Source organism: Aulonocara stuartgranti (assembly GCF_965226115.1).
Source record: "Aulonocara stuartgranti genome assembly, chromosome: 1".
NCBI lineage: Eukaryota > Metazoa > Chordata > Actinopteri > Cichliformes > Cichlidae > Aulonocara > Aulonocara stuartgranti.
The window spans coordinates 41342685-41356209 of NC_138939.1; the positions used below are offsets into that span (position 1 = coordinate 41342685).

General features: G+C 39.6%; 1 protein-coding gene across 1 annotated transcript; it reads left to right on the forward strand.

Annotated features, from left to right (window-relative positions):
* Positions 1-1991: 1991 nt before the first annotated feature.
* snrpa1 (small nuclear ribonucleoprotein polypeptide A') lies at positions 1992-12839 on the forward strand. Its single transcript, XM_082531257.1, has 9 exons — positions 1992-2197; positions 4019-4166; positions 6903-6981; positions 7278-7324; positions 7414-7516; positions 10625-10704; positions 10890-10962; positions 12106-12199; positions 12551-12839. The coding sequence occupies exons 1-9, from the start codon at positions 2116-2118 to the stop codon at positions 12709-12711; spliced, it is 867 nt and encodes a 288-aa protein (XP_082387383.1). The 5' UTR covers positions 1992-2115; the 3' UTR covers positions 12712-12839.
* Positions 12840-13525: the final 686 nt, after the last annotated feature.

Consider the following 13525-nt stretch of genomic DNA (forward strand, 5'->3'; position numbering starts at 1 on the left):
CAGTATCGATACCAACACTGGTATCAGTATCAGACTGATGCTAATGCAATTGGATTGATACTTTTTTTCTATCCTCTGTTTTCAGTATGAATCCCACTGAACTGTGTTAAATACATTTTTAGTATATTTTTAAAAATATTTTTTAATGAAAAAATATAGCTCAAATTAGCACAAATGTAGCACAAACTACTCTATAGCACATTTAAACAACCGAAGCTGACCCAAAGTCTTTTAAAGACATGCAAATTTACATTAAAGGTGTCTAAAAAACACAGTATCAATTTATAAGAAAAGCTGAAAGGTATTATTTTACTGTGTTAGCGAATTATTGTGAATAGTAAAAATCACAACACTGCCGTTTGGTGTTCTTTAAAATATCTTCAGAATTGGCAAATGTAAGCTGATTTAGCTCATCAATCATGACACACTGCTCTGACTGTTGTGATATTTTGATACCATGGTAGCATTTACAGGATATTGTTTTGTAGTGATATTATACAGAAAAGAGTTACTCAATAAGGCCCATTTACTAGTTGTTTTTCTCTTTCTCTCTGACCCAAGAATTGATGTGTAAGACTCACAGGCTGATACCCCAAGGTCGAAAATACCACAGAGACGAGACCACTTCCTTATTCCCATCCTCCCTTCCTTATCTTTTAGAAAAGAGCTTGTTAAAAAGCCAGGTGGTTTGTTTCAGAATTCACTAATGAAAGAACTCTGTATTCTATGTCTAGGAGTGTATTTTGCTGGGATGATCATAAATTGTAACTGAAGAGATAAACTACACAAAGGATACTTCTTTGCTCACAAGGCAGGAAGACGTTTCCTTATTTGGTCTGTACCGGTTTGAACTGAGAACCTGCTGACACACGAACCTTTTTCCTCTATATAAGCTGTTTTGTACTGAATAAACCTTTGAGTTGGTTTGGGAAGGCAACCTGAAGCAGTCTGTGTTTCCTTGTTCTCCCAAGCTACTCCCGGCGCTGTAACTAACCCAGCTGAACGGCATACTTGAGCGTTACTTTGAATAATTAGGAATCTTATAAGGAAAGGACAAAACTCTGCTTATCGGTGCTCACGCCTTGGAGGGAAACCGGGACGGAGATTTTCTCTTCACTGACCTACACAAGCTCCCTTTATAGGTTAAAACAATCGGTATCACTAAATTAAGGAAAGTATTGGTATTGGCAATACTTTCCTTAATTTACTTTGTACCGGACTGATACCAAAATTTGTAGTATCACACAGCACTAACAGGAACAGTTTGTGTGTTTGTTGATGTTTTTTGAGCTGACAGAAATGTTGTAGAAACGTTATGTCACTGCTCCAGAAATGACCAAATGACGTGTTTTCTCTTGCAAATACCAGCTGTACATTTTGGGCATCTACTAAAATAAAAATAAAAGAATCCTAACATCAGATCCGTTTTTTTTTAAATTCAATAGGTAGCATGAGTTGTGTACACATGTGTAATGTATTTATTATTGTTTAGTGTTTTAGTCATGTAGTAGGCTAACTATGAGTGTTTAACTGTATTTAGCTAATTAGACAGATCATATAAATCTCTGGATGTTTACAATGGCCATGAATACTAAAGGCAGGCAGTCTTCTCTGCAACCTTTTGCAACTGTTTCACGTTGATGATCTTTTTCTAGCCAGTCATTTGTGCTGAAAAATACAAATGTTAATTGAAAAAAATGCACAGTAAAATTACGAGGGGCAGTAAAAACACTGAACACAAAAGGCAAGTACGGACTTGCGTAATCAACTATTGTCGACACACTTGTGCCACACACTCCACCAGGCGTCATCTATCCATCACTGTTAGTAAAGCGCTTAAAAACAAACGAACAAACAGCTCTTATTATAATCTACCGGGTCACGCCCTCAGTTAGGACCACTCCTGAGCAAAGTGGAAGGATCAAAAACCGAAATGTGCATGCAACACCAGCCTCCCTCCGCGGGAGGCGCTATAAAAAACAAAGCAAACGTTGTCGCCACGTGATAGGAAAGACCTAAAGCTTTTGTTCCGGGCTGCTTGGTGTAGCGGTGTACGCTCTGGGACGTTTTGCTGTGAGTTTCGAGACGTGATAAGGTTCCTTTTTGTTCGCTGAGATGGTGAAGTTGTCCGCGGAACTTATTGAGCAGGCTGCTCAATATACAAATCCCGTGAGAGACAGAGAGTTGGACTTACGAGGTGAGAAACTGTCCTTATTACAGCATTCACAGAAAGGCCTGTGCTCATTAGCTTACGCACATTTTACGCGGGCCTTAACGTGAGCCTGATTCAAAAACGTAACCGGGTAGTGTTCAGTTTCATGCGAACTGCTGCAAAGATAATGCTGGCGTATGTCTAGACACAGCAAGGCTGATTTCACCATAATATGCTGCATATTAAAAGGGTACGTTGAGTCATTCCATCTGAAATCTTAGAGCAAATAAAAACCCTTAACATCTTCTGCTCAGCCAACTCGGATTTACCTGAAAATTGTATGTTTTAAAACCTTTGTAATAATTGCGATTACATTTTGTTTCCATATATGAAGACTTTCTGTAAGTTTTGTTTCATTTTAGGTGAATTGAAATCTGAGAATATGTTTGAACATAAATATCTCTGAAGATAAACTTTTTGTGTTTTCTCACCAAAAAGGCTAATTGTGGTCAGCTAGTATGGACTACAAATCCCATCATAACAGACAAAAAACATTAATTATTAAAAACATTCCTGATTATATTTGAATAATATCTGTTAATTCAGGTTACATCATTACCAAGCTGCATTCTGATAGCAAGCCAATGTTTGCATTCATAGAAAGAGAAAACCCACAGTAAAATAACTGGATATGCAAAATGATTGTAGATGATTGTTGTCAGAGCTGACATAGTTATCTGCACACATTATGTGTGTGTTAGTGAGGAGACGTGATGACTTCCTGCTATTAATCGCATTATATGCATAATCTCACAATGAGTTAAAAAGTTGTGTATTGTATTTTAGTAGTATCAGGATGTTTTGTTTACACACAAGGTTTTCTTGTTTTATTTATTTATTTTTTACATATGCTTTTTAACAGCAGTTGAAGTACTTTAATTTCAACTTAACCATGAATCTGATCTATTAAAATCAAATAGTTATTTGAAAAGTACAGGGCATTGATGTTTTGTCTAGTTTGTTTTAGAAACACAAGTTACCCTCAGTTCAATGCAACGATTATAACATTACAAACAAAACATGTTAGTTCAAGAGATGTTCCTGTATTATTAAAATACGACAAATTAACATCCAAAAAACGAATAAATTGCGACTGAAAGGTGTGGTGCCTTGTCTTGTGCATTGTGAGTAATGCACATTATTCTACAATTCATGGCAACCATTTTAATAAAAGTTAAAATCTAAAATAAAATAATTCATCCATCTGCTTATCTGAAATCAGGTCGCGGGGCCTAAGCAGTGAAGCCCAGACCTCTCTGTTGCAAATTGCTCTCTCTAGCTTATCCAGGGAAAACACTGAGGCGTTTCCAGGCCAGCCAAGAAAGCCACCATGTCCTGGATCTACCCTGGGGCCTCCTCCCAGTAGGACATGCCCAGCCAGAACACCTTACCCAGGAGGCAACAGGCTCAATGGCTCCTTTTGATGTAGCAGCTCTACTTTAAGCCCCTCCCAAATGACCGAACTCCTCATACTATGCTGAGAGAGAGCTGATGCACCCTTTGGAGAAGGTTATTGGCTAATTACAGGCCAATAATGTGCCTTTAGCATGGAAACTCCTGTCATGCATCATAGCAGGCAAGATGAGCAGGCTCAAAACATGAGTAAGGTCCTGAAGGGAACTGACAGAAACACCACAGGGGAAAAAGATCGGCTACTGGTAGAGCATCGAGCCTTATGCCAGGAGTGAGAGTGACATCAGGTCACTCAGAATGTCAATTTGAACAGAGATGTGTAGTCAGATGGTACCAAAGAGAGGGAAGATGCTATCTGTATTTTAATTATTTTCTTTTTTTGTTTTTGCCCAGGTTATAAAATCCCAGTGCTTGAAAATCTTGGAGCTACTCTGGATCAGTTTGACACTATAGATTTCTCTGATAATGAAGTCAGAAAACTGGACGGCTTCCCTTTGCTCAAAAGACTGAAGACCTTGCTAATGAACAACAACAGGATTTGGTAAGTTAGAGGTGTGTGTGTGTGTGTGTGTGTGTGTGTGTGTGTGTGTGTGTGTGTGTGTGTGTGTGTGTGTGTGTGTGTGTCGACCACTGTTGTCTTCACCCTCTTTTCTCAAGCTTCTTGTGTTCCTTCTTATTGATGTTGGTGTGATTACACTCTGAGGAGTCGGCTGTGAAACACGTAGATGATACCCTGGTTGGATTATAAGGTGCTCAAAGGAGGAGATATTGACATAAAGACAAGAAAACTCCTTACCATCTCAAATCCAGCACTCTGCAAAAATATGCTAGCCGAAAGATGGCTGAAGCCTGAGTGTCAGAACCACTATCCAGGGCGAATCAACAAAGCTCCTTGTGTAACCCGAGGAAGGACAGGCTCCTGCATGTCATGTACCATTGCTACTGGGAAATCCTACTAGTGGCTAGACAAAGGTGGGGTGAAACACAGTATGAAGGCACTAATCATGGGAGTACAGGAACATGCTCTAAGCATAAGACTGACTGAGGCATTCACCACGTCAGGAAAGACCTCGGGTGCAGGCTGTGTAGAGATTCCCCTGACGTAATCCAAGGGCATAAGTGGAACACCATAACCAAATACGCAAAAACGCTGCAGCGAGGCTTTTGACAAAATCCTGCAAGTACTCACATGTGACACCGTTATCTCAGTTACACTGGCTTCCTGTTAAATTTAGGGTCAATTTTAAGATCCTGGTCTTGACCTACAGAGCTGTGCACGGACTGGCACCAGCCTACATCTCTGATCTGCTACAGCCTGATGTCCCCAGCAGGTCTTTGAGGTCGTCTGATCAGGGCTTACTTGCTTTAAAAATACTAAGAGGAGGACTCAGGGTGACAGAGCTTTTGCCACTGTGGCCCCGAGACTGTGGACTCTCCCCACCAAACATTAAGAACTGTGGACTCAGTCGCTGTTTTTAAAAAAACAACTCAAAACTCACCTTTTTAAAACTGCTTTTGGTTAATTTTTTGCCTGTTTTATTTTCTCTTTTTAAATCTTTTTATGACTTGTAATCTTATGTGCAGCACTTTGTGATTCCGTCTTGAAAGGTGCTATATAAATAAATGTATTTATTTATACCTGGGATAGCACTCGGCCATGGCGACTAACCTATTGGAGTGTGAATCTTTGTGGATAGAAAAAAGTAGTCAAAAGTATTGCAGCGGCTGCAAACAGTCAGCCAAACAATCAGCTGCAAATTATGCCGGGCGACAGTCATAGCAAAGAGACGAAGCACTTTTTGAGTATGGGTAAAGGTGAAAACTGCGCTTCCTCCACTTGACTCATTAATGCCGAATTCTCTGGCAGCTGCTCTGTTCCCATGTTGTTCCAGTATATTAATGATTATCTCAGTTGTTCTCCTGACTGAAGTTTGGTCCGTTTACAGCATCCTGCCATGCGACTGCATTTGTTCCTAACTAGGACTGGGCGATATGACCCAAAATTCATATCTCGATATTCTTATTATTATAAATTATCAGCATTTTTTATAATAATGCTCTATAAATAAAATGTTCTTTTTGTGCATAACAAAAAGCTCACAATTGTGCAGTCAAAATGTAAACTAACAGACGCTGAGCACAATAACAAAGACAGATTTCGCAGCTCCTCTGTTCCCAAGTTCTACTGCGTGACTGACAGCCTTGAGTTTGAAATCCTCTTTGTAACCGTGTCTCTGAACAGGTGCCATTTGTGGTCCTTATACACACAGTACGGTAATATTATGTTGAAGCACAGTACGTATCACTCCGAGGCTCCTCGGTAGCCGTAATGCTCCAACAATCCATCAAGCGGTGCGGCTTCGTAGCTTAGCAAAGTCATATTAAAACATTTTTGACAGAGTTTTTTTTTTTTTTAGCGCGGTGTACCACATAAAATTGGTTCGAGGTCAATAAGCACAACCGGAATTCATACATAAGGCACAGTGTCGATTTTTGAGAAAATTAAAGGATTCTAAGTGAGCCTTATAGTGTGTAAAATACGTTATACAGAAGAAAAGAATATATCGTTACCGCACATGCTTTAAATTATACCGTGATATGGATTTTAGGCAATATCGCCCAGCCCTAAGCTGAAGACAGATGAGGAACACAAGGAGGAAACGTCATGAACAACCTGGCCCCTGCATAGGATGTACCACTGACAGAGGAAGTGGCTACCAGTGGCCACAAAAAAGGCTGGCTTGAAGGACAGCACAGAGGCTCTGATCATCATAGCACATGAACAGTCCCAAAGCACCAGATCCACAGAGGCAGGAGAGGACCACAGCAGAGATAGGATCCAAGTTGTAGAGTAGGCAAAGGTGCCCCAGAGGCTGTCCAGCAGACAGTAGCCGGATGCAAAATGCAAGCTGGGGCAGTATATACTGACAGGCACAAGCAAGTGGCTGGGATGGTATACTGGAACATCTGAGTCTCCAGGGAAACTCAACCAAAGGTGTTTGGTTGCCTGGCAACATCAGGAAGAAGGAACACAAGATGATCGAGAAGTACCAAGGGCTGAAGATATATACAGACATGTGACTATATGTGCCTGTGTGAATATACCAAATCCAAAGTTTAAAAATGGTGTATAAATGCAGTGTGCCATTCTCTCAACTCTGTTCTATCTGCTGAAGCTGTAAGAAGTGTGGAAAGTCTTTGGTATTTAACTTTCATACACAAAAGCTGCCTTTGCTAACATTGGTGTGCTGGTAACCTTATGACATGTTCCTTGCAGTCGGATAGGTGAGAACTTGGAGCAATCTCTGCCCAGTCTCACAGAGCTGATCCTCACAAGCAACAACATTCAGGAGCTGGTGAGTGCATCTCAGGAACAATGGGACCGGGGGTTCTTTGCTTTCTTTACTGCCCTCTCAGAATTCCTGTCTTTGACTAATAAGAGAATCATTTAGATGAATTGCACACAAATAAACGGATTTAACTATATACATTTCGATGAGCTAAATAATTGAATGTTTATTTGAATTGCATTTTTATTTTAATGTATTATTTTAGTATATTTAGCTGCACAAATTAACTTTACAGATGGAAATGTCCCGTTAATCTCTTTGGAAGCTTAGCCTCTCATTTTAACATTGTTCTTCTCCTGCAGGGTGATCTGGACCCACTGGCCTCAGTGAAGACATTGACCCTTCTCAGGTCTGAATAAACAAACACATTCTGATTGTTGAACGGTGTTCTTCACCACAAGTCTTTCATATGTGTTTCAACAATTCCTGACATTCCAGCTTGTTGAGAAATCCAGTGACAAACAAGAAGCATTACAGGCTCTATGTCATCAACAAAATCCCACAGATCAGAGTACTAGACTTTCAGAAGGTAAAGCTCAAGGTAAGTCATGACAAGTTAAAAATCTCATTTAAACATAATTATTGTGCAATAGTGTCCTCAATGGAACTGTACAGTGTTTGCAGCCACGACTAACACCATGCCTGCAGTTTATATAAGAAAGAAATTAGAATAACGTTATGGACTTTACAATGGGTTTCTGCAGGTACCTCCTTTACTCCCTGCTCTGGGGTTCTGACCTGAGCTGATGCGAAAATGTGATATGAACAGTGTTGGGCAAGTTACTTTGTTACTTCTTCAAAAAAGTAACTGAGTTACAAGATTCTAAAAGTAATTAATTACTTGAAAAGTAACTATTGCGTTAGTTTAAAAAAAAAAAGAAGAAAAAAAAGTTTAACGGTCTGGGGTCCAGGGTATAATTGACCATTTTTCAATACTTCTGATGTTTCCTCCACATTTCACCTTTAAAAACTGTTTCCTTTGCCTTGTTTGGTCTCATTCTTTTCAGCACAACCTCACGTGTCTGAATTTACAGTTATGTTTTCATTTTGATGTACTGTATTAACACAATTGATCTAAAATCAGACAGAAAACATAAAATCAGAGTAGAAAAAGTTATGTTTTACTGTAACAACCACAAACATGTTTAATGAATCATATTTCATAACTTTAAATGCAAATATAAATTGTCAATTTTAAGATCATACGCAGAAGTTTTGCAAACAACAAAGTTATTTGCAGCCATTTACCTTTTTCTTTTTTTTTTTTTTTTTCTTAAATAACCATTTCAAACTATTTACGTAACAATCAGCTGTTCTGCATTCAGTAAGATGCCACACAAATTATTTGTGCCACTCAAAAAATTTCTGTCCACTATAAAGGAGAAGATCACAGCCTGATACCTGCAGACAGCAGTCACCTCATTGTTCTGACACAAAACTATCCACAACTCTACACACTAACTACACACTCCAAACGCGTGCGCGCTCTCGCCTTCTCTCGCCATCACTCCTGAAACGTCCCCCTCTTCCTAAACAACCAGATGTCATGTTGCCAGATCATTTTTAATTGGTAGACGTGGTGCATTTCCCCACCAACATGAAAGGGCTGCTTTTTGTTTGTTCGTTTGGATTTTATTTATTTATTTATTTTTTGTTCATAAGCAGAGAGGGCTCGCTGCGCTGTCCTTAGACAGTAAAAGGGACGAAAGTATTCAGGAAAAAAACATGTATTGTTTATCATGACTCTAGTTTTGCGTGGCCTATCAACACAAAGACGGGTATATATCACCTTGTTGCTTTGTCATCTTGAAGTGGTCATGTGATAGGCTTACCACGACTACTTTATTCTTCCTCAGCCAAACAGCAGCACTCATGCGATTGTTTTGCCCCCTGAGCTCCAGGTGTTTTGCCAAAAAGTGATTGTCGGGCAGAAAGTGATTGTCGTCCGCGGGAGCGTGCAGCTGCTTAAAGCTGTAGCGCCCAGATTACTTACAGCTACTTCCGTGTAACTGATATAAGATGCTGTAAGCTGAAGAGGGCTTCAACCGTCTGTTTGTTGAAGAATAGTAACGCGACCGCACCGCATTTTCTTGTTAACGGTAACGGCGTTGTAACGATAGAAATGGTAATTAGTTTACTCGTTACTGAAAAAAGTAACACCGTTATTCTCATCACTACATTTGAACAGATTGCATGCTACCGATTGTCCAGTCAATGGCATCTCTCCATGAGTCATGAAAGTGATTCCTTCACAAAAATCACAACACAATGCTTTGCTAAAATGACCCCACCCACATGAAGTGTTACTAAGTTGTAATTGAAAATGGCCAAAACTGACTCGAGTTGGGGCAAGATGAGCCGAGTTGGTACTGGTGGAAAGGAGGCTTAGGAGGGAGGGCTTCTTGTAGCTGATTTTCACAACAAGGATGACATGACGAATTGGTCGTTCTCAGGAGCTTGGTGAATTCCAGAGTGTAGACTGATGATAGGATGGCTCCTGTGCAAAAAGTTTGATTGTGAAATTTCCTCCATACTAAATGTTTCAGAGTCAGCTGTTAGTGGTATAATAACGTGGAAGTGATTGGGAAGAACAGCAACTCGGCCACAAATAAAAACAATCCAAAAGACAAATCGGGCACGGAGGTAGGCAACTCTCTGTAAAGTCAGTGGCTACAAATTTTATGTATCTCAACAACAGTGCAGTCGAGGGCTTCACAGAATGGGTTTGCATGGCTAAGCAGCTGCATCCAAGCCTTACTTTACCAAAGTGTCTCTTCACCACGCCACCACTGGACTCTAGAGCAGTAAAGACATGTTCTTAGACAAATCATGCTTCTCTGTTTGGGTTTGGCGGTTGCAACGAGAATGTTCAAACTTACTGCACTGCGTAAAGTTTGAACATTATGGTGTGGGGTTGTTTTTCCTGAGGTGGGCACAGCCCATTAGTCCAGGGAAAAGAAATCGTAACCCTTCAGTATACCAAGACATTTTGGACAACTTGATGCTCCCAACTTTGTGGAAACAGTGTGGACATGGCATCTTCCTGTTCTAATATTACTGTACAATATAAAGACATGCTTGAGCGAGTTTGGTGCATAACGTTACCGTTCTATATTCAAATATAGTAAGGGAATGTGGCACCTCCAGATAATTACAAAGCAGCCTCTGTGTATTTTTAAGTCATAAGTTTGAGAGTGTTCAGTTTGTGTGAGCTTCAGTTACATACTAGTTTATATATTCTTCCAAGCACAATATAAATTTTCTGTTGAATATGTACAAAAATCACCAACTCTCTTTTTAAAATGTACTTTAAAGTATTTGATATATAAAGCTAAAATTTCACAACAATCATTCTGTGTCCAAACTTTTGAGCATAAGATTTTTAGGCGAATCAGAACATTTGTGATGGATGACCTGGCAGTGACGGTTCAGTCTCCCGTTGAGTGCTTTTTTTTTTTTCCTTTTAAATTTCAGAATAACTAAGTCCACACTTTATCATGTAACTTTTTCATAATGCTCATCTTCTACCATAATTAACTTGTAAATTATTAGAGGTATTTTAAAACCTTCTTATTCACTAAAGTAGTAATAGTTTGTAAATATGTTGGGTAAATAAGGTTTTGACTTTCATTGTTTGATATTGCTGCAGGAACGGCAGGAAGCGGAGAAAATGTTCAAAGGCAAACTGGGTGCTCAACTTGCAAAGGATATTGGCAGGCGAACAAAAACGTAAGATGAAGTATCTTGACAGCACTTCCTCACCATCACTGGATCCTAGCTGAAAAAACAGATTTTGTACTGCATAGAAATAAGGAATGCACACTATTGCTGTGTGTTAAAGAGTGAACATCTTTGTTCTATATTGAAACATCCCTACAAGTGGAAAAGGTCTCAATGTAGTGTGTCCCTTTCAGATTTACTCCTGGAGTGGCAGTACAGCTGGAGAAGAGGATGGGGCCCTCTCAAGCTGATGTGGAAGCCATCAAGGTTCAGTTTTTACAGTCGCCTCAATTGTAAAGAAGCAGGATTTTACCACTGTGTTCACATGAGAATCAAACTTTAGAGAAGGGTCCACTTTTACTCCTAAAGTAGTGATCATCAATTCCTCATATGGGGCCAGAGAAGAAAGGATGCTGTCCTGTTCTCATTAATAATGAATAATAATACAATAGTGCATATACAGAGTGGAATGGTGCAATACAGAAGTACTGGAAGTTAGAGGAGAGTGTCATGTAGTCCAAGACGTGTATGGAGGAGGGCAGCATGGTGTTGAGGAGCACTCAAGCGCTCCGCACAATCCTCTGCTCTGTGTTCAGACGTGTGGCAGTTTCCATACCAGACTGATGCAGCTGGTTAGGATGCTACAGGTGCCTCTGTAGGTGTTAAGGGGGAGGCGCACCTCATCAGTCATCTCAGGAAGTCAAGCCGCTGCTGGGCTCTTTTTGTCACCGATTTGTTGTTGCAGCCTGACTAGTAATGTAAATGCTGCATTATTTGCACTGTAACAATTCACTAATAGAAGGGAAATGAAAACATAGCAATGTTTTGTTTTTGTTAAGGTTTCTAAGCTGAACCTTAAAATGTGCATGGAGCGATGGACACAGTATGTCAATGAGATCTTAGAGGTTATGCAGGCATGCATGACTCTTTTTTTTTTTTTGGGAGGGGGGGGTGTATTTATATAATAGAGATTTCGTTTTCAGCTGCCTAGCTTCATGTTTCTCTGAGCCACTATCACTCGAGTTAATTGCATGTGTTAACCAGCATTTTTGCCGGGTATGTTGCACTTGATTTGTGGAGGGCTTTCTACCTGCTATAATGCTTACTGCTTAATGTTTGGTGGCTCAGACAGAAGAGCAGAACTGCTTCTCTGCAGACAGGAGACATGCTGGAAAGTTTATTCCTCACTTCCAGCAAAAAGGGAGAAGACCGTGTCTGTATACCAGCAAGAAATCACATTTACCTGCTGCTTCTTGTCCTATAGTAGCTGGGGACGCTACTATGGGTTTATAAAATAATCAAAACAAATGATGTACTAAAATAAATTTGGTGAAGAGCATTCAGGGCTAGTGATAACAGAATGTGTTCAGAGTATAGTAGCTAAGTGTTCCATCTTTGCTTGTATTTCAGAATGCCATTGCTAATGCTTCATCATTGGCAGAGGTAGAGAGATTAAAAGGGATGCTCCAGGCCGGTCAGATTCCTGGTCGTGATCTCAAACAAGGTCAGTACGAACTAAAACTTATAAGAATTCAATTCTTGAGAAAATGGTGGGGAAATGTGCACTGGGGCAGTGGTATTGGAAGCCACTCACACAGGCGCTGTATAATGGAAAAACACCAGACCCCAAAATTAATTCTGCTAAGTAGCATTATGTCTAAAAAGTATAGCCATCTTTTGTGTTTTATAGATTTGTTAACACACTTTTTAATAGTTTGTTTTAAAGAAACAAAAACTAAAGACAAATGTTGTTTAAAATGTCTATTAACAAAAGATTCATGAAGTTTGATTGGTATAACGTCATGGTATTTGGTGATTTATATGTATGAATGGATATATTCATGTATAAAATTAGGTTCAGTTGTGGTAGAAGAGGAGGAGGAAGAAGAGGAAGAGGTTGGCCCTGCACAAACGGAGGCGCACATGGGTGGCACTTCTGAAGAGGAAATCATGAACATGGATCAAGGAGAGGATGATAAAAATATGGAGACAGGGTCACATGTTAATGGATCCTGAGTTTGCTGAAAACATTTTTTTTCTTAGAGTTCTTGTGTTGGATATGTTTACCATGGCTGTGTGTGTTTGTTTGTTTTTTTTAAATTGTATAAAATGACTTTCATTAAAGTGATTTCTTCTGATTTGAATTGGAATATTTTTTGTTTGTCTGTTTTATCATTAAAGAAATCCCCATGTTTACAGACCTTTAAGGTCTTTTATGTGTTGTGTATATATCCAATACCAATGTTTACACTGTACCACACACAAAAGGGGACAAAGATTCAGTACCACTGTTGATTCATACAGTGCGTCCGGAAAGTATTCACAGCACTCCACTTGTTCCACATTTCATTGTGTAACAGTCTTATTCCAAAATTGGTTATTCAATTTTCATCTCAAAATTTTACACACAAAGTGACAGTGCAGAGAATAAAGGTATGCTTCAAATTCATCCATATTTGTTAAAAAGAAAGTACTCCCACTCTTTGCTCAGTACTATGAAGTACCTTTGGCAGCAATTACAGCCTCAATCTTTGTTTTTGTTTTTTTTATATTTAAGTATTCTGCTACAAGCTTGCCTCACCTATTTGTTTTTTTTGTTTTTTTTTTGACAGTTTATTCCAATCTTTGCAGAACCTCTCATCCCATTCAGCTTGATGGAGCTTGTGTCTGCATAGCTATTTTCAAATCTGTCCTGAGTTGTTAAATCGGGTTCAAATCTGGGCTGCGGCAGACACCGCAGTGGCCCCAAAGCCAGTCCCTTGTCTTGGCTTGACTTGCGCTTCAGGTCCTCGTGGAAGAAACCTCTTTTGTCCCAGTCTGGGGTCCAGAG